The sequence below is a fragment of the Neophocaena asiaeorientalis genome, unplaced genomic scaffold (genome assembly GCF_003031525.2).
Source record: "Neophocaena asiaeorientalis asiaeorientalis breed wild unplaced genomic scaffold, Neophocaena_asiaeorientalis_V1.1 scaffold64, whole genome shotgun sequence".
NCBI classification, from domain to species: domain Eukaryota; kingdom Metazoa; phylum Chordata; class Mammalia; order Artiodactyla; family Phocoenidae; genus Neophocaena; species Neophocaena asiaeorientalis.
The window spans coordinates 1,979,028-2,006,302 of NW_020185334.1; the positions used below are offsets into that span (position 1 = coordinate 1,979,028).

The 27,275-nt window shown below is 37.0% G+C and overlaps 1 protein-coding gene across 3 annotated transcripts in view; it reads right to left on the reverse strand.

The window, feature by feature from the left end:
• Positions 1 to 27,275, reverse strand: part of MACROD2 (mono-ADP ribosylhydrolase 2) — a 1,936,537-nt gene that overhangs the window by 1,858,983 nt on the left and 50,279 nt on the right. For all 3 annotated transcript variants that reach the window (XM_024735453.1, XM_024735452.1, XM_024735451.1), the window contains exon 2: positions 4,448 to 4,555. In XM_024735453.1, the coding sequence (XP_024591221.1) occupies positions 4,448 to 4,555 (108 nt within the window). The remainder of the gene's footprint in view (positions 1 to 4,447; positions 4,556 to 27,275) is intronic.

The window sequence follows — 27,275 nt, forward strand, 5'->3', positions numbered from 1 at the left end:
GAACGGGGTGGGGGGCAAGGAGGTGGGTGCCACTACAAAGGGTAGCACAAGGGAGCTCTTTCATGATAATAGAACAGTTCTCGATCGTGGTGGTGGTGGTGGTTACAAGCATCTATACACGGCATAAACTTGCATAGAACTACACACACACACACACACACACACAAAACACACGAACGCCGGTTAAAAAATGTTTAAACTTGAATAAGGTCAACAGGCTAGTTAATAGCAATGTACCAATGCCAATTACCTGGTTTTGATACTGTACTATGGCTACAGGACTTACACAAGACTCTTTGTACTATTTTTGCAATTGCCTATAATTATTTCAATATAAAAAGTTTAAACAAAAAAATGGCCCTGGGTACGAGAGTCTGAATTGGAACCTGGTCTGCCTGAATCTAAAATTTGTGTTACTTCCCTATGTACCCTACTGCCTACAAAATCTATTTTATTAAAATATACAAAATATGCATTATTTCCTACAGAGAAGAATATAATATATAGGAGGCTCATCCTGGGTCACATTTAAAGAACTCTAAGAAAGTTCAAAAAGTACTTTATTGGGAAAAAATTTTAAATATCAAATCATTTCATTAATAGCAACTAAGACCAGGTGTTCCAATGTCCAATATGGACATGGAAAGAGAGCTTTACAAGTGATAGAAAGTGATGACTGGGCTGCTTTGGCACCTTGACTGGGCACATTGCCTCTCATTCCCCTCTCACTAGAGGCAGCTCTGGAGTTTCCTGCCATGTTGCCTTGTTCACCTGAAAGGTTAACATCTGTTTCTCTCCCGACACACCAGGCAAACAAGCGGCACCGCAGAAAGCTGTAAAATAGAGTCATTACACTGTATATTTGGAATGTCTTTTCCACCTATCTGAGTACTTCCTAATGAGGTTGTCCTTGTGAGATGTAGAACATGGCCAAATTATAATTATCTCAGCCAGAGAAGTAAGCTAAAGGTGCCAAATGGTTTTTGGAAGTTGCTGCCTGCCTTCATATAAATTCATCAAACCCTTGTATACTAAGTGACAGCTACGAAAAATTACACATACAGGCAAGGACAAAGAATCAAAATAGTGATGGGATGTTTTCCTGTTAGTGATGTTTTCCTGTTTAGCACTATTTTATTTTATTTTGCTAAAAGTTACCCCCCAAATTATTTTTATTGATTGATCAGAAAAATATCAAAAAAATCATTTTTTTAAAATCAGAGCCAAAATTGTGTTCACTGTGTCAAGTCCCCAGTGCTGAATGTGCTATGGGTGCTACAAATCCAACTGCATATATTTCAATTTAATAAATACATAGTATCAGGTGTTTATTAAGAACATAAGGACAAGACATTGCTTAGGGAGATGACACAAAAAGTGAAAAAGACACTAGTCTGTAGCCTCAGTGAGGAGATAAACAGGTATACAGCTAACAAAACTCAGGAAAAACCATAATTACTGATATTATGAAGTATGCTAACATGGCAAATTCAATGTTATGTTAATAACAAGAAAGAGAAAACTCATGAGAATGGTCTTAAGGTATTTAAGAAGGAAATAAATGTCATTGATTATACTCCGTAGGGCAGAACTGGGATCAATGGCTGGAAATTACAAGAATATAGAGGAAGGCTGGTGATGTATATATAGTTTTTAATTAATTTTAATTGTTTTAAATTAAAGTTCACATGTTTATAGACTTCAGGAACTTCCTAAATAAATCATTGATAGGGACTTCCCCGGTGGTCCAGTGGTTAAGACTCTGCACTTCCACTGCAGGGGGTGCGGGTTTGGTCCCTGGTTGCCGAACTAGGATCCTGCATGCCACGTGGCACAGCCAAAAATAAATAAATAAATAAATCATTGATGACTTACTAACTACGAGAGTATCCGATGAAACCTCTGTACTGGAAAGGAGTTGATGAGACTCTTTCCAAGGGCCCATCTTCTCCAGAGGCCCCTCGTATCACAGAAAGCATCTTGTTTACCCAGAGCCATAAATGAGCAGCCCATAGAGACCAGATATAAGGGAGACTTGTAGGAATGAGGTGATCTGAGGATGGAACTGTATCCAAAAGGAGTGATTCACATTGGGTGGAGATTAAATGACCCAGACACATGCTCTCTCATGAAGAGTTTACATTTTACAGAGGTCCCAGAGGAGGAAGGAAATACAAAGGCATTAGAAGAAGAGAAAGAGAAAAACTGAGCTCTAATTACGGAAAAGCAGATACAGCACCTAGCAACCGACAGTCACTTCCGAGAGAGGAACAGGCTGAGCAGGCTTCCACACTTCCTGCTGGCCAACACTATGCTGTATCCTGAACAGTGCTCCACTTCTCCGTGAGACCTGTCCGTTCACCTACCAAGGCCTACTATCTTTTGTGAATTTACTCAATCACCAGAGGGAAACCTGAGACAACGTTGAACTTCATCTGAATTCTGTACTCCTGGAAAGCAAAGACTGTCAAGAAATTACCCCCACCCCCTTTGTGTTCCTGGAAACAGCTTACTGCAAAGAACCACTCTTCCCCATGTAACTTAGATAAAACTCACGATGACCCCTTGTAACCTATGACAAGACCAAGACACAGACACTCCAAATTCCCATTGTTTATCTCATAAATGATTAGCTGAACTATTTGTCCCCATTGACCATTCTGGTCGATCAATGCCTGTTAACTGGACTTGACCTAAATTTATTCAGGCTTCTCTCCTTCCTCCAAGCCCCTGAACTTTGGGCCACCCTTGAGCAATAGAAGGTGAGCAACCCCTCTTTAAAGACTCCCTCCCAATAATCAGCTGGCCTCAAGGAAAAACATTCCCTGATCAACTGTCCAGTCATGCCACCCTCTCATCCCACTGCCCCACATCCAATTCTTTCCAGCCTGTTCACTTCTCCCTGAAAAAGAAAAGCCCTTTTCTGCTTGAACTGAGATGCTTATAGATCTCATGGTCAAAGTGGTTCTTCCTACTGCAATATTCCTCCTCTTCCTATTGAGATAACCCTCGACCCCTTATTATAATAATCTTTTTGAATAAAGCCTCTTCTTTTTACCTAAGTCTAGATTTGTTTTTGACACTTTCAACTTGCAAAGAGCCTAACTTTACAAAACACAAACTGAAATAATTAAATATCCTCTTATTATTGATATTTATTTTTATAGAATCACAACTATTATGTATTTCTTGATATACACCCACATAATAAAATATATAGAATATACAGACCACCATGAAATAAACTAAAATTAAAAATAAGTTAACTCTGTTATTCTCCCAATGTCTGAAAACAAAAATTACTTAAGATCATTAATTACTAAAATAATTAAAATAAAACATTAAAAACAAGCATGAAAAGTTGAAACCAACCAACTGAGGTTTGGAAATTGCAGAAATAATTTCTTTATATTTTACTTTTGTCTTCTGTAGATCAATCATCTCTTTACAAAGTCAAAAGAAGAAAAAGTTTGATGAAGTTGTTTCTATGTTGGCCAACTATTAACTCAAGCATTAAACCAACTGTAATACAGCTGCTAAAGTTCTTTCTGAAGAACCTTCTGCCAACAATGTCACTTTTCCAGTGGTCCAGTACCCTAGTTTCAACTTAGCATGGATACCATGTAGAGTTAGCACGTTAACTGTATCACATACACAAAATAAACCTTCAATGTTTTTAATGAAGGTAAATACATGATATTTCTATTCCTGAAGGGATATTTTTTTCTAAAATACCTCTATTCCTATTTATGAAAAAATATTTTTCAATAATAAATACTCATATTATAAGCAGATAGGGCAGGGGGTCCCCAGAGAAAGAGAACCAGGCATGGCTCTCTTGACGTAAGAGAGGCCATTTTTGGCCTAAGTCATTTTGTGATCTAAGCCTGGCCACAATGCTTGCCTTTGAACAGGTCTCAGTAATTAATGATTTTAAGGGAAGTGAAAGAATGCAAGAACAAAGGAAAAGCAGTCAAGAAACAATAGTTCAGCGATAAAACGGAGTCCTAGTTCCTCCTCAAGGGATATATGTAATAATCTGTATGAGTTCTGCAGGAACTAAGGCCCCCATCAAGGTGGAGGATGGAATGATGATGACGACCTTTTCTGACTTCAATCAACTAAAGCTTTGACTCTGTTGACCTTTGCCCCAATTCTATACTGAATTCTCCTCTGCTCAAGCCTCTTCATGAATACACATACACCACTCAAGTCCCTTCATGAGTACGCAAGTACCCTTAGCTTAAAACTTCCCCAATTTTGCTGTTCTGCGAGACACTGCTTTGGAAAAGATCCCTGGTGTTCTCCTTACTTGTTGCAAGTAATAAGTCCTTCCTTCTCCCAATCTTTGGTTTGGTTGTGTCTTTTGGCCTGACACCCACCAAGACTCGAACCCAGCTTTAGGGTAACAGTATAACAAATACATCACAAAAAATCAACTACTCACCAGCATTGACTATAGCATCTACCTCTAGCAATGTGATGTCACCTCTATAGAGAGAAACTTCTTCACTCAAACTTTTCTTCACCTGTGATGTTTCCTGAGTATTTTCTTCTGTAATAAAGAAGGAATATATATTAATAGTAATATTCTTATTTAATTTAATAAAGACAATTTTAATACAAGAGCCAATATAGGTCACACTCGGATACATTAGACAAGTGGAAATAAATGTATAAGTACCAGGGGTGTGACTTATTCTCTATTTATTGTGTATTCCCCAATACAAATGCAGTATCACATACATAATAGGCATTCAATAAATTTAGGCATGTTATATAGGTCAACAAAAAGTTCAATGTTTACTATTAATATTATAAAAATATCAATTTTAAGATATAATTATGTACCACTGGTTTCACAAGAAGATGAGAAAAAGATGTGTAACTACCAAGACAAATTTTTACAATGAACGAGCTTACTTCTATTTTGTTCTAATTACCTAAAATGCATCCTTGAAAAGAATATTTACTAAGAAAAAAAAATTTAGGTTCAGCTCTTTGCTACTTCTAAGTAATAAGCTGTCCCTCATAATGGTATGGATCAAGCACATTTGAAAGTGTGAAACTGCTCCTTTATCAAATTCTATAAACCTTTCACTCTAGAGGGCACTGCTAGATTGAAAAGAGAAAAAGCTCTGTCCTGCACACAACAGCCAGAAAGCTGGTATATTTAAAACAAGCCAAAACATTATCTTCTAAAACCTGACATATTTTTTAATGTTTTTGAGGAGTACTAAAATCTGAATTTTCATGTATTCTTTAACAGATAATAATGTTAAAATATATTCAACGAAGTTATATAAAATCAATGTTTTAAAATACACTAAATGCTATATACATAAAAAGCTTTTTAATATAACTTTAGGAAAGATGATTTATAAACTTAAACATTTTAAACTCATGATCTATGCAAATATTTCAAGGGGGAAGGTAATGCTATTGATTCACAAAGACACTGTCAAATAAGCTTGCAATAATGAGGTATGTAGGGGATTTGAGGTTGATAGGTTACAAGACACTTAAATTGTCTTCGGCCCCAATAACCAAAGAAAAAAATGGCCAAGACGAAGGAAATGACCTGTGGCCATAAAAGTGATCTTTCCTCTCTCTGCCTCCAAAGCATCCCTTTCTTTGCAATCACTTTTCTCCTTAAAGGATTCTAATCAATTATTCATTGGTGGTAGTAGCAGTAGTAGTAATAATAATAAGTAGGAGAATAATGTGGGAGAATTGTACATTAAAAGAGTAGAGAAAGACTTTAGAAGACCTCAAAATAGAAAACACTTACAGCTGACTTGACCACCTCAGGGACTCCTAGAGTGCTGTTTCCCTGAGTCAGGTAAAGACTAAGAGTTCAGGCTTTACTACCAGACTAACTGTTCAATTCTTGGTTCTGCCAATTAAAAACTGGGTGACCTTGGATAAGTTATATATTTTCACCATGCCTCAGTTCATAAATTACTGGCTCCTTTACAGTTAACATGAGCTCATTACACTTAGAATAATGTTTGGTCCAGAGTAAGCTCTCAACAAACATGCCCCTTTTTTTACAAAGGTTTTACAGAGGTGACAAATATTATTTCAGCATCCATACTGAAATACCACAATAGTTTTTAAATATTTTCAACATTTATTATTATTCCCTATCAGTGAAAGAGATCGTATTTTGTTTGTGCTCTTACTAATCTGTCAATGCCTGGTCCAATGACAAAGACTTTGAGCAAGAAGACCTTGAGTTCCATGACCAATCAATTTCTATTCTTACTACTTTTACCAAATTAGAAAGTCCTGATTCCCAATTAAAGATTGTTGGATGATAATAAATATTTGGTGGCTTTGTCAGAAAATTCTGGATATTTGGACTACTGTAAACCTAGAAATTATAAAGACTTCTCACTGATGATGAGTTTTAAAACTCCATCAGGGGCTTCCCTGGTGGCGCAGTGGTTGAGAGTCAGCCTGCCGATGCAGGGGACACGGGTTCGTGCCCCGGTCCGGGAAGATACCACATGCCGCAGAGCGGCAATGCCCGTGAGCCATGGCCGCTAAGCCTGCACATCCGGAGCCTGTGCTCCGCAACGGAAGAGGCCACAACAGTGAGAGGACCGCGTACCGCAAAAAAAAAAAAAAAAAAAAAAAAAAAAACTCCATCAGGCATTAAATTGATAAACATATCACAAATGAAAGCAGAAAGATTGACTGTTTCAACTTGGGAGACAGAGTAAATCGATTCCTGATCTATCCTCTAGTTGCATTTAGTTCTAAAAAGTATTTCTTCATTTTCTTATGAAGTATTATGTATGTAATATTGCATTTATAGTCATGTAAGACTTTTAAACATATGTGGCAACAAATCATGTATTTTTTTCCAGAAGTAAAGAAATTGTTAAAGAATTGTATTAGAAAGCATCAAAGTTTAAACCATTTATATCACAGTTCAGTTTTCTTAAAACAAATCATAATCTCTCAACTTCAAACTTTAAAAATGAGACATTTTGAGCTTAAAGGTTCAAACAATTCAACATATTAAATAAATATATTGCTATGACATGTCATTCAAGTAAGTTACTCAAAATGGTCTTATCAGAATTCTTAGCATCATGAAGAAACATCTTTATCTCTCTTTCATTTTAAAAATTCACATGAGCATCTTTTTTCCTCAGAGCCAGATTTATACCTACCTGCTGTCCAACTCCTCACATGGTATATCAAAAAGGCATAAATGTACTCAAAAACTACAATTTGATAGTATTAAAAATTATCAGTATTTCCTCTAACAATAAACCAAAACCAAATGGCATATTTTTGACCACCAAGTGTTCTCTGTAAATATAACAATGTAAATTATCATTACAGGCCACATCTTTTACTTGAATAGCAACATACCACCTTCCTTTTCACACAACTGTGTTCCACCAGCACTGATCCCAAAGTGTCTTTTCCCATATCCTGGGTTTTCAGTGATAAATAGGACAGAAAACTGTCAAGAATTGCTCCCTCACAGACATTCTATATGTACACAAAGCACTCATTCACATTTTGTACATCAGTGGCTTTATCCAGCTGAAAGTTAAAATATCTGTCAGTGTGCATATGTGATAGTAATTGTTTTTCCAGATTGTATCCTATCGATATTGTAAAAAAAAAGTTTTTTTCCGGAACTACCACAATAAGGGAAAAGAGATCTCAATACAGAACTGGGCTCAGTTACCAATACAGCAAGGACAAGTGGGGATTTATAACCAAGGAGCAGAGTGGGGATCAGTGGAAGGAAAATTACTAAGAGAAAACTTTGGGGGTGAGGGAAGATTTTGGTTAAACACACAATTCTTGCTGAAGGCAAGCCAGGGTGGTCAGGTATCACCTAGAGTATGAGGGGGGATGCAGAATTTTATTAGATATGGAGAGTGACAAGATAGCAAGGATGAGAAATTCTCTCTAAGTTGATTTAGCAGGATTCTTGCTAAAATTGGACAATGCAGGCCTGGCAAGGATGGGGCCTAGTTGAAAAAAAGGTTTGGTGGAACCTGACTAAAGTTTAGTTAAGGGAGAGAGTCTTTGTCAGTCCCTGCTCTTATCTGAGGAAAGAGAGACTTCCTTCCTTTGAACAACGTAAGTCCATTTCTCATTAGGTTGCCTTTTGTCCTTTAAGGACCAGCTGAACCATTGGTTGAGACTTGGTAGTAGAGGATTTCTGGTGCAAGCAGTCAGGCATTTAATGAGGGAAATTCCCATGAAAAGAAAAAGAAAAACAAAGATCAATGGTTGGAGCACACTATAAAACTAATTTCTGAGTCCAGAGGGCAGACAGTTGAGAAGATATCTACATGTTGGGCTTGAAGCATCATTTGCAGTTTCAATGTCCTTGGTGATCGCATCAGGTGTTCCAGCAAACTTTCTGAATGGCCCACACAATAGCAAGCATGAAAGTTGTACATACATGATCTGTTGTGGTGATTTCTTTGAAGTTTATATCAGGTCATCTAGCTTCAGCTTGCAGGGCTTCAAGAAAGGGGCAGTTTTAGTTCTCAATGAGGCCAAACAAGGAGGAGGGGAGAAAAATTGGAAACATTTTGGAGAGCTGTAGCCAGATACTGGAGGAAACTAGAAAATTGACAATATGTGCAAGACAATGATCAAGACTGGAATTTAATAACCCAAAAGGGTGCACTACAGTTTTCCACTGAAACCTAAAATGTCTCTCTACAGTCACCCCCCCACCCCATTTTTTTCTTGTTTACAAAATAAGTCTGGTCTCATTAGATTTGGTCTGATTATTTACATAAATGCAGCAAGAACGGTCACTGACCACTTAGGCCTTTCAAGTTTGCTTTGCTGGAACTTTTCATAAAGAATCTCAAATTAGACTTTTCAAAGCCTCTCAAGGCTAGGAAGCACACCCAAGAACTCACCACCAGATTTAGCCTGTAATACCTACACATTTGGGTAAATTCCTCTCTTCTCAAGGTTCCAAGAATATCCTAAGGTTCCTGGGCTTGATAGGAAGTGACCTTCCTTACTCATCTGTAAGGCTGGGAACTCTATAAACCAGGTACCAGACTGGTTTCTCCAAAAGGGCTTTGTAAGCATTGGCTCTAAAATGCAAATCTTAGTTCCTTAAAACTATCTGATAACATGAGATTCTATATCTTTGAGATTATCATTCACAAATATGACATTCCAACCAAAGTCTATACAACTAATTTTTCCAATTATGTCCTGTTACAAGGAAGACAGATTCTTATTGAACCTATACAAATAAAGTCACTGCCATGAAAATAAGAAATAGAGTTTCTGAATTCTGGAGAGATCAGGTAGGGAGAAAAGCTAAATGCTTCATTTCTGTTTACAAAAGTATAATTAACTAAATTGTCATGAGTTACAGAGAGCTTGAGAAAAGATTAAAAGGGCTTCTTTAAATAAAACATTAAAGAACCAGTATTGTTCCTTATCAATAACCACAAAAATCATAATCATTCTTCGTCATTAGTTCATTCAGTCCCATGTAACTGATTTGTTTCTTTCCCCCAGCGTTATTTAAAGTGTTGTAACAACAACAAAAAAAAATCCACATACTTTCTTTATTCCATTAAAACAACTATATTAAGTAATCTTATATACTGAGATCTCTTTCTGAATACTCTATTCTGTTCTACTAAACATTTTTTTATAGTATATTCTTTTTTTTCTTCTTCATGTAATGGATTTTTGTTCACTTGATCTTGGGTTAGCATTTTTTTTGTTTTGTTTTGTTTTGTTTAAACCAGTCAGCTTCTCCATTAGTTCTGGAAATCCTTACTTGGTCCAGCAGTACAGTCTCAAAGTTATTTAAGCAATAATGTCTTTAGAAGCCTATACCCTAGAGTACTTGCCATAGTCCTTTCCATGGATCTCTGAAATAGTCACTTTTTGTTGAAGACAAAGCACTCTTGCCTGTAGCTGACTGCAAGAGCTTTCAGGGAAGAATCAGAGTAAAATAAAAATTATCTGTGAATGATAAAAGACTTAAAAATGGTCATTGTTAAAGATCTGAAGAGAGTTTATTATAAAAATGATATAACTAATAAGGAAATCCGGTTATTTCTATGACATACAATGTTTAAATAACTCGAATTATAACTGACAAAATTATACCAGGACATAAGATGGATAAAAAGGATACTGGCAAATTTCTATGAACTTCATACAATTTCTGAAATATATATAGTAAAAATTTTTACCCACACAAATATAACCATGGGGAGGTTAAGCATCATTTCTTTTTGGACAATGTTTCCCATGTAATATAATATAATATATCAAATAAATCAAAATTTTTTAAGATTTTTTTTTTTTTTTTTTTTTTGGTATGCGGGCCTCTCACTGCCATGGCAGGGCCCCGGACCCGCAGCCCCAGCCGCCATGGCTCAGGGGCCCAGCCACTCTGCGGCACGTGGGATCCTCCCAGACCGGGGCACGAACCCGTGTCCCCTGCATCGGCAGGCGGACTCTCAACCACTGTGCCACCAGGGAAGTCCAAGATTTTTTTTTGAAGTGGACCATTTTTGAATTTGTTACAATATTGCTTCTGTTTTATCTATCGGTTTTGTTGGCCGTGAGGCATGTGGGATCTTAGCTCCCTGACCAGGGATCGAACCCACACCCCCTGCATTGGAAGGCGAAGTCTTAACCACTGGACCTCCAGGGAAGCCCCCTTAAACCAAATTATTTTTTTACCTTTCCTTCTTTACAAGGTGAAAAAACAAATCCTTTGAGATTTTCCAGGAACCCTCTGGGAGATATCTATCTCAGTTAGAGTTCAAGATTTCATTTAGGATTTGATTTGGGTAACATAACAAAAACAACATAAAGCACAGGAAGTTATTTTGATAAGACATAGAATCTTTGTTCCTAAGTAGATTACTTAAAAGATAAAGAAAATCCTTTTATGATCTCTTATTAAGATCAGACTAATTATCCAAGAAAACTTCATTACTTTAACAGAGAGAAAACCCAACTCTAGTTTTGCATCAGTACATTATTGGGCTCATTTAAAAACAAAAACAAAAAACAAATAAATTCATTCAATCTTAGCTAATTTGATCACAGATTAGCTCTTTTGCAAACCTTCTATAACTCTATATCCATTCAGGTTTTCTCCTATATTTTTTTCTTTCTCGTTCTGAAATAAGCAGTGATCTCAATTTAGAATAAAATGACTCTCTTTTTGCTTAACAACAACAAAAATCCTTCATTCCTCACAAACCTTGCATAAAGAGTTGTTTCTCTTATTGTTTATTATTTTTAGTAGTTTCATTTATATACATTAATTACAATTTTTAACTAATTTTTATTTTACAGAGAAGACTAAGAAGTAGAAAATTGCAAATTGTCACATGCCAGCATTCTGTAGCAGGCTAGCAAATTTTATACATTTACCATCTTTCAATTTCTAGAGACATGTGTTTTTATATGGCAAAAGGACATTTATTAACAGATTCAAATACATTTAGCTTCTCTATATCACATTAAAATAAAGAAGCCAACTTATATAAACAAAGTTATGTTCAGTAATTAGTATTTCAGTAGTTTATTTTACTTAGAAATAACCTAGATTTTTATAATGAATATCTATACTTAATTTAACATAAGTCTAGGGTTACAAGGTACTAAAAAGATTTTGGAAACTATTTTTATGCAGACATATGACATAAAACAAAGCTCACCATCATCTCAAGTTATCTCTCTGTTAACTATTTTTACAGCACATGCATGTTAGGCAAGTTTGCAAAAGCAAAAACCTAAAAAAGTTAAACACGTGGATTTTCTTTTACTGCTACACTTGATATACAAGAAGTCATGGATAACAAGCAATTCATTATTACTACATCTTTACTTGTATATTTGGTCTTGGGTTGAATTTATAATATTTATAATCTTAAACATCTAGTAGATATAACATAAGCTTATTTGACTAGTAAACCCAAGTACAACAAAAATGTATGCTCGTATTATACTTAACTGCTGATAACTCAGAAGACATACCTGTTTTTTTAAACCAACAATATTAAACTAGTCTTATTTACCAGAGGTTTACCCAAGTCATGTAAACTTGAAAAGTTTTGGGGTTAGTTTCTATATTTCTGGGAGTTTTAGGAATATTTAACTTATATAATGCTAATTTATCTCTAAGCTAATTTGCATAGAGCTCCTTCATGGGATTTTATGAATTAATTTGGTAACACCATCCGAAAGTAGAAAAATATCATATACACATAAATGCATGTGTACGTAAACATACAGACAGACAGATGCAAACAGAGACCTTATAGCTTTCACACTAAAATTTTAGCCATGAGTCAGGTAAATATAGTAATATACTCTGGTCTTTGCTCCCCTTGACATTTTTATCCAAATTTTGTTTCTGGCAGAAGGAGCAAGTTAAGGTTACCTGTTCAGTACAAGGGCTAATGCTTTTTACCGGTATTTGTGGAGGAGACTTTCAAGATTTTTCATTTGCCCCGATATGTAATCTTATGGAGGCTGTGGACTAAACTTTAGGTGAGAAACTGACAGGAGACATCAAGCAGCTGCCTGGCTGTCCCCAAAGCTTTTCTGAGTGGACAAAACATCCAGTCTGTTTTCAATCACCTTTTCTTCCTTTTGAGCCTCAAGTAGTAGCTTTCAGGGGCCCCTGAGTTCCTTGAGAGTCCCCAGTTGGGAGCAGGGGGCCTAAAGTTCAAGTGGCTATATGAGCTAAGGAGCTTAAGTAGGAAGGGAAAAGTCTGGCAGCAGGAGAGGAGGGATGAAGAAGATAAGGGTTTTGAAGAGGGATATATCAAAGGATTTAAATGGAACTGAAGGGAAAATCCAAGGTCTATGAGGAGGAAGAAGGACCAGAAGGGAGAGGTCTTAGAGGATCCAGTCTGAGGAAATCTTGTTTCCCAAAGAAGCCAATGAAGTTCCAAATTATCCTTAGTAAAGTCATGCCAGCAAGAAAGGAAGTAGACAGTGATGGCAGAGCATACAGTCCTCAGGGGCTCAAGTGCAGGGAAGGGTTTCAGTGAACTGAGAAGCCCCCATGGGAGAAGCAGATCAAATAAAGAGAGAGAACAGAGAGGCCTTACAAAGAGCCAGGAAAAGCCTTTCCAGCCCAGGAGTGAATCTCTGCTTGAAATAAAGAGCCAGGAAGAAAGATTTCCAACCCAATAAGCACCTTTTAAACAAAGAAGCCTGGACCTCTAACCCAGCTTCAGAGAGTATACTTAGAATCTTAAGGTTAAAAATCTGTCCCTACTGTGCTTCAGCTGACAGTCACCTGGGGCTCTGGCTCAGTGGAGATCACCACCAGGTACTGGATCGCCAATGATCTCTACATCTCAAATGATCTCTACTTTTCCTTGTCTTTGAGCTATTTTATAATTCTGTAAATTGTAGAAAACAGATAATAATGCAAATGATTCTTGTCTGTGGAAATGCAAATAAATTATGTTCCCTTGAACGCAACTGATACTTTCCTATGGACAATTTGCATTTATTTGTAAATTCATTTCAGAGTTCCTTACTGTGTATATACGTGTGGTTCTTTAAATTCTCCTTTGGACCAGAGTTAAATAAAATTGTTGATAAATATTCAATTTATATTTGTGTGAGTCATAATCTCATCTTTATAAAAACATTTCCCTCTAATAGACATTTTCATTTAGTTCTAGTTTATTTACTTAACTAATACTTGTATAGCATTTACTATGTGCCAGCTGCTGTTCTAATGCTTACAAATATTACCGCCTATAATCCTCATAACAAATCTATGTAGTACATATTACCACTATTCTCTCCATGTAGAAAAGGAAGCTGAGGCATACAAAAAGGAGGTCGATGGACCAAGTACACACAGCTGGTAAGTACAAACCTGGGATTTGAGCTCAGGTAGCCCATGCTCTTTACCAACAAGCTAGGCAGGCTCTCATTTACCTATTTTATTATAATGCATCCAACTCTGAATGAGGTATCTGTTATTTAGATCCTGTCTCTCCCTTTAGTTGCAAAATGCATCAATTTCACTCCCCCCCCAAAAAGCATTATTTACTTCTGCCCTAGAAAAAAAGAATAATGTTTATTGAAGTGGTTACCATACTTTGCAAATAATACAAGGGCTTCAATGATTTCTTGCTAAAATTTACAAAATTTCATAACATACAACACACAAGGCATTAGAGAGCCACATAATAAAATCAAATTTGCACATATTAATCATGCATTTTATTTGTACTTTCTCTTTTTCGTTTATTTATGCAAAATCATCAAACTTGCTGATTCATTTGTCCCAACACCTACTCTATTTGTACTGGGATTCAGTTTACTATTTAAATTTATGACCTTATTCTGAGTTCTGGCATTTATGTTACTATTTCACCTCTTTTTTAGGCATAAATAAACCACTTTAGAGATACTGATCCATTTTTATGTAGGAATATAATGCAATGCTATAGTAACAACAAAAGCAAATTTAATCAAATATACATTAACTCACTAATAACATTAAAATACCTTAGAGAAACAAACTTTGTTAACTGAATCTTAATTAAGATAAACTGACCAACATTCCCCTTGTTTTAAAAGCATAACCCTTAAGACTATAATATTGATAATATAATATAATTTTCATAAAAATCATAGGTATATTTTACATTTCAAACTTTTAAAATGTATTGAACAAAACTGTCTCATCACTTTTCCTCTGGAACTGCCAAATTACCTAAAGACCATTTGATATACAGCTAACAGACCATCACTGGGTCCTCTGACTGTTCAGAAGACTAAGATACTAGGAGATATTCACATGAAGTACCTAGAACACTTCAACTTCTTATGTTCCCTCATATTAACATCCTCTATATTTTAGCACCCATGGGCATGATAACAAAAAAGCCACCAAGGGTGCCAATAAGTTGGCTGGTGATCTCATAACAAGGGCCCTATTGCCAGTTGACCTCTTTCATTCTGAGGATGCCAGTTAAAATCAGCTTGGTTTTAATCCAGCTCTGTATATACAAATTCAAATTAATATTCCCTCTCTCTAAAAATAAAACAAAAAAGTTAGTAGGAGACCATGCCACAAAAGAAAAAGAAAAAGAAAGCTCAAGCAAATTTCTATAGAAATCAGAGTTTAAATTAAATTTATAATCAAGATGATCAGAAAAATATCTTTGGGTTCATTACAAGGCTTTAAGAATACACAACGTGAGAACTAGAGGAACCCCAGGGATGCAGGCTGTGTTTCTGAGATTCTATCTTGAAACCAGCCAGCCTGCTGATCTGCACACCTCCATGTCCTATCTGACCATGTCAGGCTAACAATCATCTTGCCACTATTCCAGATTCCTGCCTGTTTTGCCCTTCCAACTTAACAGCTCACTTCTTTAATTGGGCCAACATTTAACCCCCCACCTCTCTTCCTATTTCCAACTTCCACAGAGCTTCCATGGATGAAATTCTCAGCAACAAATTCCCTTTCTTTTCAGTCCTGGGACTCCAAACTAACCCTGTCAGGGAAAGTCAAGGAAACCATTAGATAAAGCGCTCATATTTGAGTGAGACCTCACTTGAGCAGGGAGGCAGGAATCCAGGCATGATAGCCATGCTAACTAATGCAGGAAATATAAAGTCCAGCCAAGCTATGAACTCCACCCTCTAGCAGAATAATAAAGCATACACAAATAACTTCAATACAGGGAATAGTACTATAAATGCCATGAGAAAGACTTAAAGTACTTCAAGGTTCAGACAGAACATTCAACGAACTTTTATATGAGTGGAGATATCCAAGCTGAGTTTTAAAGGATCAGGAAGAATACCAGAGGACAGTAGGATGGGATGAGAGTGAAAAGAGGAAGGGCATTCCTAAGTCAAAGAGGCAGAAAATAGAGTTTGCCTTGAGGAAAAGTAAAGATTCATCCATGATGAGAATACGGAAAGCACCACAAACTGGGGGTAGTGGCAGATGAGATCAGAACTATTCAGGTTTAAACCAGATGGTGGAAGGCCTTGGATGGTGGCTGTTTGGGATCCATTAAAGAACTCACAAATTGACAGCTTTTTCTTGAATTTAGCCCAAAGATAAGATTTTCTTCGGTTTAAACAGTATCACTGTTTTTGCTTTTTAAACTGCATTTCAATTTTAGCATTCAATTAAATTTTAGCATTCAAAGTCAGGAGATTTCACATTAAAACTTAGATTTCCTAGTTCTGTTGAAAAATCAGGAGATCTGGAAATACTGATCTCATATCCTCACATGATGTGGGAGTAGAAGCTACACCCTTTGACAGGCATCCTTTGCTTTCCAGTTTACAATTTACAGTATATCTGTTTATACCTAAACTAAGTTGGCCTCACCCAGTTACTTACCTGGCTGTCTCCCACAGGCATTTGGGTGTGAGATTTCTGCAGGAGAGCTTCAAAAGATTAATGACTATAAATCCAAGGAAACTATTAAAAATCTATTCAAAATAGAAAATCCTGAAATGGCATGAAAAAAAAGAACATGAGACAAATTCCCATCAAATTAAAATAAATGTTTGCCTGTCAAACAAGTAAACTGCAATCAAAACTTATATTGGGGGGCTTCCCTGGTGGCGCAGTTGTTGAGAGTCTGCCTGCCGATGCAGGGGATGCGGGTTCGTGCCCCGGTCTAGGAAGATCCCACATGCCGCGGAGCGGCTGGGCCTGTGAGCCGTGGCCGCTGAGCCTGCGCGTCCGGAGCCTGTGCTCCACAACGGGAGAGGCCACAGCAGTGAGAGGCCCGCGTACCACAAAAAAAAAAAAAACTTATATTGGGATCTAAGATGCAGTAAAAATTCAGTAACTCAGAATGTGTTTCATAAACTGAGTCAAAAAGACTTCCAAAGAATCATACTTCCCTGTGTCTATGTCCTTGTATAATACTCTTCCTCAATGACTCAGTTTTTCCATGTGATTTGCTTTGACCAGTGGGGCATCAACAAATGTGACCCAAGCAGTGACTTAACAATTGCTTGCACATTTGTATTTGCCCTCTCTTGCTATGCCAAGACCACCATGACACAAAGCCCAGGTCAGCCTATTGGCGAATAAGAGGCCACTGGGAGCAGGGACAGCCATCCCAGCTGAGGCTCCCTAGATCAAACAGTTTGACAACTGCCAGCCAGACATGTGAGTGAGACTGTCCAGAACCATCCAGCCCCAGTCAATCCACCAGCTGACTATAAAACCTCCTGATTAACCAGAGACTAATGAGCAATAATAAAAACAATGTTATTTTAAGCGACTAATTTTTGAAGGGTTTGTTGCACAGCAAAGCTAACTGATAAGGAAAGGAAGAGGAGGAGGAGGGAGGGAGAGAAGAAAGAGGGGAGGGGCAAGAGGGGGCTTTGAAGAAGACTCAGCACAAAAATGAAGTTGCAAACTCCTGGCATAACAGTTATTATGAGTTAGCCTAGGAGAGAGGGTCTTCTAGTGTAACATCTCCAACACCTGAAAGAACCGTAAGATTAGAGAATGAATGGATATGCTGGAAGAGGGAGGAATGTGTGTGCAGGAGAGGGTACAGGGTGCCCAGCATCACGTCCTTAAATAAGAACGAAAGATCCATTTGCATATATCCTAATTCCACCCTCTTTCCTAAAATGATACATTCAAATGTTTACCCATTTATTCTAGATGGCCTGTTTCTCTATATTAACACTTTGAATCATAACAACTCTATTGAGGTAACTTAAGGAAACTGAGGCACAAGGAAATTAAGCAACTAACTTGCCCAACATTTTGCAACTGACAGAGACAAGATTTGAACCCTGGAAATGTGGTTCTAGAATCCCTGTGTTTAACCACTGTGCAATATTCCCTCATAGTAAAGATCAATCTCACAAGGTTAAAAAAAATTAGACCCATAAGTTCTTTAAATAAGGACATACTTCATTCATACAGGACTTTTTTTTAAAGTTTAATGTGACCATCCTTGAAGAACTGAGTTGGGAGCTTAGGTGATAAAAAGGTGTGCTTTATCCTAATGACATATTCTGCTAAAAATCAATTTAGTTAAAAATTATGGTATGACTACATAGTACGGTTCCTAGTTTAAAGCTTATATAAGAATAATGCAACCTAATACTTCAAGTAACCTTGCATAAAAATCAATTATTTAATTTCATAAGGTTATACTCCAAAGAAAGAGAGAATCAAATTTCTGCCCTTTTAGTAAATTTATGAAATCCTAATTTATAAAAATAGATAACTAAGTGCTGGTTCAAATACAGAAATAATAGAAAAGAACTAAAAAATCAGAAAACCAGTAGCATAATTAATTATGCCTCCTTTTTTACTATTTAAGTGTAATATTTTTCTGTGTGTAGGTTGAGATCCTTTATGGATTATGAACTCAGTTTGACAGATTGCAACCAACTTTTTCACAAACTAATATAGAATAGAATTAAAACATTACAGTGCATCACATATACTAATAAAAAGTATTGTTCTATGAAAATTTTGTTTCAATTACATGCACGTACACATATTTATGGGTCATAATACATGTTTGTGGTTCCTGGGTAAATTTTTGAAATTTCTGAAATCATTATGTTTGTATTCATCTCTACACTCTGACACAAAAATGTTTTAAAATGTCACTTTGGTATTTTGTCATTTCACAAAAATGAACAAATTTTAAAGAATAGATTTCAAAATATTACACAGTGAACATTTCTGTAAGATTTCTAGCATGCAGAAACAACGCCCAATTAATTCTAACATCTCAGGATTTTACAAGATCTGGCACGGAGGCAGGTATCTGGTGAATGCACAATACAAAATTCATTGACCAATCGATTACTGACTGTGTTTATATTTAAGAGGACCTGGTGTGCTCTCTAGGGATCAAAATCCACACAGTAAAGCCCATAATAATGGACTTCTCTACAGTATCACATACAAAGGTAAAACGAACACTCTGGCACAATTTAAATGAAAAGTTGACATTTTCAGAGGCTATAATTTAACTTGTAGTAGATACCCAAATCTAAACAGACCAAGGGAAGGAGGGAATTACAAGGAATAAATTAATAAAGAGAAAAAAACTGGAATGCCGCAGAATTTCTGAAAGAGACCTTGGAACTCTATAGATGAAGAAACCAAAGTCCTAAGAGGTTACATTACTTGCCCAAGTCACAGAATTAGTTGATAGCAGTCCAGTATTTCTCTCCCTCCATTATGATGACTCATACAGTTTGCATGCCATCTTGTAGTTTAATGTTATTTAAAAGAATATCTCTTTCTATTTGTGTTATAGCTATATATGTATCTATAATATCCCCTCTTCTAAGAGTCAGTAAAGGATGGTGGTTAAAAAAACAAAAACAAAAAAACCCTAGATTCTAGAAGCATTATTTCTAGAGTTGAATCCCAGTTCTATTTACTAGCTGTGTGGCACTGACCAAATTTAACTTGTCTGGGCCTCAGATGACTCACCTGTAAAATGAGGATAGTCCCTATCTTATAAGGTTGTTGTGAGAATTAAATGAATTAAGACATAGTGGGGACCTTCAAGATGGCAGAGGAGTAAGACGTGGAGATCACGTTCCTACCCACAAATACATCACAAATACATCTAGATATGGAACAACTCCTACGGAACACCTACTGAACGCTGGCAGAAAACCTCAGACTTCCCAAAAGCTATGTGGCTGACAGGGTTTTCATGCTCCGGCCAGGTGTCAGGCCTGTTCTTCTGACGGGGGAGAGCTGAGTTCAGGACATTGGTCCACCAGAGACCTCCTGGCTCCGTGTAATATCAAATGGTGAAAGCTTTCCCAGAGATCTCCATCTCAACATTAAGACCCAGCTCCACACAATGAAAAGCAAGCTACAGTGCTGGATACACATGCCAAACAATTAGCAAGACAGGAACACATGCCCACCCATTAGCAGAGAGGCTGCCTAAAATCATAGTAAGTTCACAGACACCTCAAAATACACCACCAGATGCGGTCCTGCCCGCCAGAAAAACAAGAGCCAGCCTCATCCACCAGAACACAGGCACCAGTCCCCTCTACCAAGAAGCCTTCCACAACCCACTGAACCAACCTTACCCACTGGGGGCAGACACCAAAACAACGGAATCTACGAACCTGCAGCCTGCAAAAAGGAGACTCCAAACAAACGCAGTAAGTTAAGCAAAATGAGAAGACACAGAAACACACAGCAGATGAAGGAGCAAGGTAAAAACCCACCAGACAAAACAAATGAGGAGGAAATAGGCAGTCTACTTGAAAAAGAATTCAGAATAATGATACTAAGGTGATCCAAAATCTTGGAAATAGAATGGAGAAAATACAAGAAACGTTTAGCAAGGACCTAGAAGAACTAAAGAGCAAACAAACAATGATGAACAACATAATATATGAAATTAAGAATTTTCTAGAAGGAATAAATAGCAGAATAACTGAGGCAGAAGAACAAATAAGTGACCTGGAAGATAAAATAGTGGAAATAACTACCACAGAGCAAAATAAAGAAAAAAGAATGAAAAGAATTGAGGACAGTCTCAGAGACCTCTGGGACAACATTAAATTCACCAACATTCGAATTATAGGGGTCCCAGAAGAAGAAGACAAAAAGAAAGGGACTGAGAAAATATTTGAAGAGACTGTAGTTGAAAACGTCCCCAACATGGGAAAGGAAATAATCAATCAAGTCCAGGAAGCACAGAGAGTCCTATACAGGATAAATCCAAGGAGAAACATGCCAAGACACATATTAATAAAACTATCATAAATTAAATACAAAGAAAAAATATTAAAAGCAGCAAGGGAAAACCAACAAATAACATACAAGGGAATCCCCATAAGGTTAACAGCTGATCTTTCAGCAGAAACTCTGCAAGCCAGAAGGGAATGGCAGGACATACTTAAAGTGATGAAACAGAAAAACCTACAACCAAGATTACTCTACGCAGCAAGGATCTCACTCAGATTCAACGGAAAAATTAAAACCTTTACAGACAAGCAAAAGCTAAGAGAACTCAGCACCATCAAACCAGCTTTATAACAAATGCTAAAGGAACTCCTCTAGGCAGAAAACACAAGAGAAGGAAAAGACCTACAATAACAAACCCAAAAGAATTAAGAAAATGGTAATAGGAACATAAATATTGATAACTACCTTAAATGTAAATGCATTCAGTGCTCCAACCAAAAAACATAGACTGGCTGAATGGATACAGAAAACAAGATCCATATATATGCTGTCTACAAGAGACCCACTTCAGACCTAGGGACACATAAAGACTGAAAATGAGGGGATAGAAAAAGATATTCCATGCAAATGGAAATCAAAAGAAAGCTAGAGTAGCAATTCTCATATCAGACAAAATAGACTTTAAAATACAGACTATTACAAGAGACAAAGAAGGACACTACATAATGATCAAGGAAACTGTCCAAGAAGAAGATATAACAATTGTAAATATTTATGCACCCAACATAGAAGCATCTCAATACATAAGGCAAATGCTAACAGCCATGAAAGGGGAAATCAACAGTAACACAATAATATTAGGGGAATTTAACAATAAGGTTAACAGCTGATCTTTCAGCAGAAACTCTGCAAGCCAGAAGGGAATGGCAGGACATACTTAAAGTGATGAAACAGAAAAACCTACAACCAAGATTACTCTACGCAGCAAGGATCTCACTCAGATTCAACGGAAAAATTAAAACCTTTACAGACAAGCAAAAGCTAAGAGAACTCAGCACCACCAAACCAGCTTTATAACAAATGCTAAAGGAACTCCTCTAGGCAGAAAACACAAGAGAAGGAAAAGACCTACAATAACAAACCCAAAAGAATTAAGAAAATGGTAATAGGAACATAAATATTGATAACTACCTTAAATGTAAATGCATTCAGTGCTCCAACCAAAAAACATAGACTGGCTGAATGGATACAGAAAACAAGATCCATATATATGCTGTCTACAAGAGACCCACTTCAGACCTAGGGACACATAAAGACTGAAAATGAGGGGATAGAAAAAGATATTCCATGCAAATGGAAATCAAAAGAAAGCTAGAGTAGCAATTCTCATATCAGACAAAATAGACTTTAAAATACAGACTATTACAAGAGACAAAGAAGGACACTACATAATGATCAAGGAAACTGTCCAAGAAGAAGATATAACAATTGTAAATATTTATGCACCCAACATAGAAGCATCTCAATACATAAGGCAAATGCTAACAGCCATGAAAGGGGAAATCAACAGTAACACAATAATATTAGGGGAATTTAACACCCCACTTTCACCAATAGACAGGTCATCCAAAGTGAAAATAAATAAGGAAACAAAAGCTTTAGCTGACACATTAAAAAAGATAGACTTAATTGATATTTATAGGACATTCCATCCAAAAACAACAGAATAATACACTTTCTTCTCAAGTGCTCATGGAACATTCTCCAGGATAGGTCACAAATCTTGGGTCACAAATCAAGCCTTGGTAAATTTAACACAATTGAAATCATACCAAAGATCTTTTCCGACCACAACACTATAAGACTAGATATCAAGTACAAGAAAAAAACTGTAAAACATAAAAACACATGGGGGCTAAATGATACACTACTAAATAACTAAGAGATCACTGAAGAAATCAAAGAGGAAATTTAAAAATACCTAGAAACAAAGGACAATGAAAACACAATGACCCAAAACCTATGGGATGCAGCAGAAGCAGTTCTAAGAGGGAAGTTTATAGCAATACAATCCTACCTCAAGAAACAAGAAAAATCTAAATAAACAACCTAAACTTACACCTAAAGCAATTAGAGAAAGAAGAACAAAAAACCCCCAAAGTCAGAAGAAGGAAAGAAATCATGAAGATCAGATCAGAAATAAATGAAAAAGAAATAAAGGAAACGATAGTAAAGATCAATAAAACTAAAATCCGGTTCTTTGAGAAGATAAACAAAATTGATAAAACATTAGCCAGACTCATCAAGAAAAAAGGGAGAAGACTCAAATCAATAGAATTAGAAAAGAAAAAGAAGTAACAACTGACACTGCAGAAATACAAAGGATCATGAGAGATTACTACAAGCAACTATATGCCAATAAAATGGACAACGTGGAAGAAATGGACAAATTCTTAGAAAAGCACAACCTCCCAAGACTGAATCAGGAAGAAATAGAATATATAAACAGACCAATAACAAGCACTGAAATTGAGACTGTGATTAAAAATCTTCCAACAAACAAAAGCCCAGGACCACAGGGCTTCAAAGGTGACTTCTATCAAACATTTAGAGAAGAGCTAACACCTGTCTTTCTCAAACTCTTCCAAAATACAGCTGAGAGAGGAACACTCCCAAACTCATTCTGAGGGCAACATCACCCAGACACCAAAACCACACAAAAATGTCACAAAGAAAGAAAACTACAGGCCAATATAACTGATGAACACAGATGTAAAAATCCTTAACAAAATACTAGCAAACAGAATCCAACAGCAAATTAAAAGTATCATACACCAAGATCAAGTGGGGTTTATCCCAGGAATGCAAGCATTCTTCAATATATGCAAATCAATCAATGTGATAAGCCATATTAACAAATTGAAGGAGAAAAACCATACGATCAACTCAATAGATGCAGAAAAAAGCTTTTGACAAAATTCAACACCCATTTATGATAAAAACCCTCCAGAAAGTAAGTAGAGAGGGAACTTACCTCAACATAATAAAGACCATATATGACAAACCCACAGCAAACATCGTTCTCAGTGGTGAAAGACTGAAAACATTTCCTCTAAGATCAGGAAGAAGACAAGGTTGTCCACTCTCACCACTATTAATCAACATAGTTTTGGAAGTTTTAGCCACAGCAATCAGAGAAGAAGAAATAAAGGTAATCCAAGTTAGAAAAGAAGAAGTAAAGCTGTCACTGTTTGCAAATGACATGATACTACACGTAGAGAATCCTAAAGATGCTACCAGAAAACTACTCAAGCAAATCAATGAATTTGGTGAAGTAGCAGGATACAAAATTAATGCACAGAAATCTCTTGCATTCCTATACACTAATGATGAAAAATCTGAAAGAGAAATTAAGGAAACACTCCCATTTACCATTTCAACAAAAGGAATAAAATACCTAGAAATAAACCTACCTAAGAGACAAAAGACCTGTATGCAGAAAATTATAAGACACTGATGAAAGAAATTAAAGATGATACAAACAGATGGAGAGATATACCATGTACAAAAAATCTACAAACAATAAATGCTGGAGAGGATGTACAGAAAAGGTAACCCCCTTGCACTGTTGGTGGGAATGTAAATTGATAGAGCCTCTATGGAGAACAGTATGGAGGTTCCTTAAAGTACTAAAAATAGAACTACCATATGACCCAACAATCCCACTATTGGACATATTCTCTGAGAAAACCAGAATTCAAAAAGAGTCATGTACAACAATGTTCATTGCAGCTCTATTTAAAATAGCCAGGACATGGAAGCAACCTAAGTGTCCATAGACAGATGAATGGATAAAGAAGATGTGGCACATGTATACAATGGAACATTACTTAGCCATAAGAAGAAACGAAATTGAGTTATTTGTAGTGAGGTAGATGGACCTAGAGTCTGGCCTACAGAGGAAGTAAGTCAGAAAGAGAAAAACAAATACCATATGCTAACACATATGTATGCAATCTAAAAAAACAATGGTTCTGATGAACCTAGGGGCAGGATAGGAATAAAGATGCAGACGTAGAGAATGGGCTTGCGGACACAGGGAGTGGGAAGGGTAAGCAGGGACGAAGTGAGAGAGTGGCATTGACATACATACACTACCAAATGTAAAATAGCTAGTGGGAAGCAGCTGCATAGTGCAGGGAGATCAGCTCGGTGCTTTGTGACCACCTAGAGAGGTGGGGCAGGGAGCGGGGGAGGGATACGCAAGAGGGAAGAGACATGGGAACATATGTATAGTATAGCTGATTCACTTTGTTATAAAGCAGAGCCTAGCACACCACTGTAAAGCAATTATACTCCAATAAAGATGTTAAGGGGCTTCCCTGGTGGCACAGTGGTTGAGAGTCCACCTGCTGATACAGGGGACACGGGTTCGTGCCCCGGTCTGGGAAGATCCCACATGCCGTGGAGCAGCCAGGCCCCTGAGCCATTGCCGCTGAGCCTGCGCGTCCGGAGCCTGTGCTCCGCAATGGGAGAGGCCACAACAGTTAGAGGCCCGAGTACGGCAAAAAAAAAAAAAAAAAAAAGATGTTTAAAAACAAAAAGACATAGTGAAGCATATGAAACAGTGCCCCACACACAGTAAAAACACAATAAGTGTTAGCTAGCAGGAGAAGAAAATTACTAGTCTGAATCTGAAAGTTTGGTCAGAGTCCCTTCTTTCTGCCACATATGCCATCCAGCACAATACTTACTTTGCAAAAATACTATCTTCAAATACCCTTCTCCTGGCAGGTTAGGGAGAGATGACTCAACCAATGAATTAGGTGAATACATAAAGTCAAGGACCCCAGAGATATGCAAGAGCCAAGGAAATTGCAAGACAGAATGTGCAGGATCACCGGAGAATAAAAGCTAATAGTCCCAATGTCATTAAGAGAACACGACAGGTAAGCCAGAGACCCAGGAAGAATCCAGGTTAACTGGCAAGAACTACCATAGGTGACGGATGTTCAGCCTTGGCTGGGCCCAAATTTAAAGAACAGAGTTGGAACAAACATACCAACTGAGTTTGAGAACTATTTGTTGTTGCTTTCCCTGCATATGCTAACATCTGCAACAAACTTATTGAGTTCTTTGACTTAGACTGCATTAAGTTATACATTAAAATCCCAAAATCATTTTCTTTAGCTCAAGTACTTTTTCCTTACTTGTGTCAAAATAATATTTAATTTTTTCCCAGGATTCTTTGAATATTAAGTAATAATTCCTTAATATAATTACGAATCTTGGTTTGTCTTTACTCACAAGCTCTCTTCTTTTAATGTATTATCATTAGTATAATTTAGCTATTAATAGCTGAACTGCACTTGGCACTGTGCCAGATGTTATACAATTTAAAATAGACACACAGTTGCTGCCCACCAAATACCAGTAAAAGAAAATCACTGACCTAGTTAATCAATAAATAGGATTGGAAGGGAGCCTGAACAGAAACATAGATTCCCCAAGGAAGCTCTTAAAATAGTCTTGGCCTGAGCTAAGACTGTGGTAATGGAGACAGGAAAAGGCAAATGCCAGCAAAAATACTCAAGAGGCATCTTAACAAACTGTTAATGTCTCAGTGGAGGAGGGAGGACAGGCAGTTGCTGAGGTTGACTTCCTGGTTTTTGATCCAGCGGGCAATGCAGTGGGAGCCTGGTTTACGAAGGAAGATCATTGTCAATCTTGGATAACTCAATTTTGAACTTCCTACAGAATGTTTTAGTACAGCTTTTGTATGTACAGGTCTTGGTGCTTAAAAGATAGATTTTCAGGCTAGAAATGCAGATTTGGGAGACATCATCATGTGGTAGGGGCTCTGGGTGAGATCATCATGGGTGCACAGGTAAATGAAAATGGGCCAAAGACACAACACTAGAGAACACCAACGTTTATAGATAAGGCAAAGGGAAAGTACATGAAAAAGACACAAATACTTAGAGAAACCGGAGAAAAACCAGCAGAAGCAGGTGGAGGATAAAGTTTAATAAACAAGTTATCAGCAGCTTCAAATGTCACAGAGAACAGGAGAACTAAAAAATGTCCCATTGGATATAACAATTATGTCATCACTTAGCAAGAACAGTTTCAATAAAACCAGAATATGGATGTGCCTACAACCTCGCTTAGACCATTACTGCCCCATGAGATGATAGAGAAGAATCTGTGTCCCTGAATGACTGACCACATGGAGTAGATCTCCCAGCTGACCTGAAATATTCTATAATGTATGAAATAAAGTAAAATCTTCTTGAAACCATGGAATCATTGGTAGGTTTCTTTATGACAACAGCCCAGCCTTTCCCTAGTTTATCCAGTCAGCAAATAGATATGCCATACTTTATCTAATCAATTCCTCTTTGAGAGCATTTAGGCCATTTCCCATTTCCCAGACTTTCAGTACTGATATGTAATATCATACAGATTTGCACAATCACCAAGCTGTACTAGAAGTGCCAGTCCCTAATTAAAAAATATATATATAGGGCTTCCCTGGTGGCGCAGTGGTTGAGAGTCCGCCTGC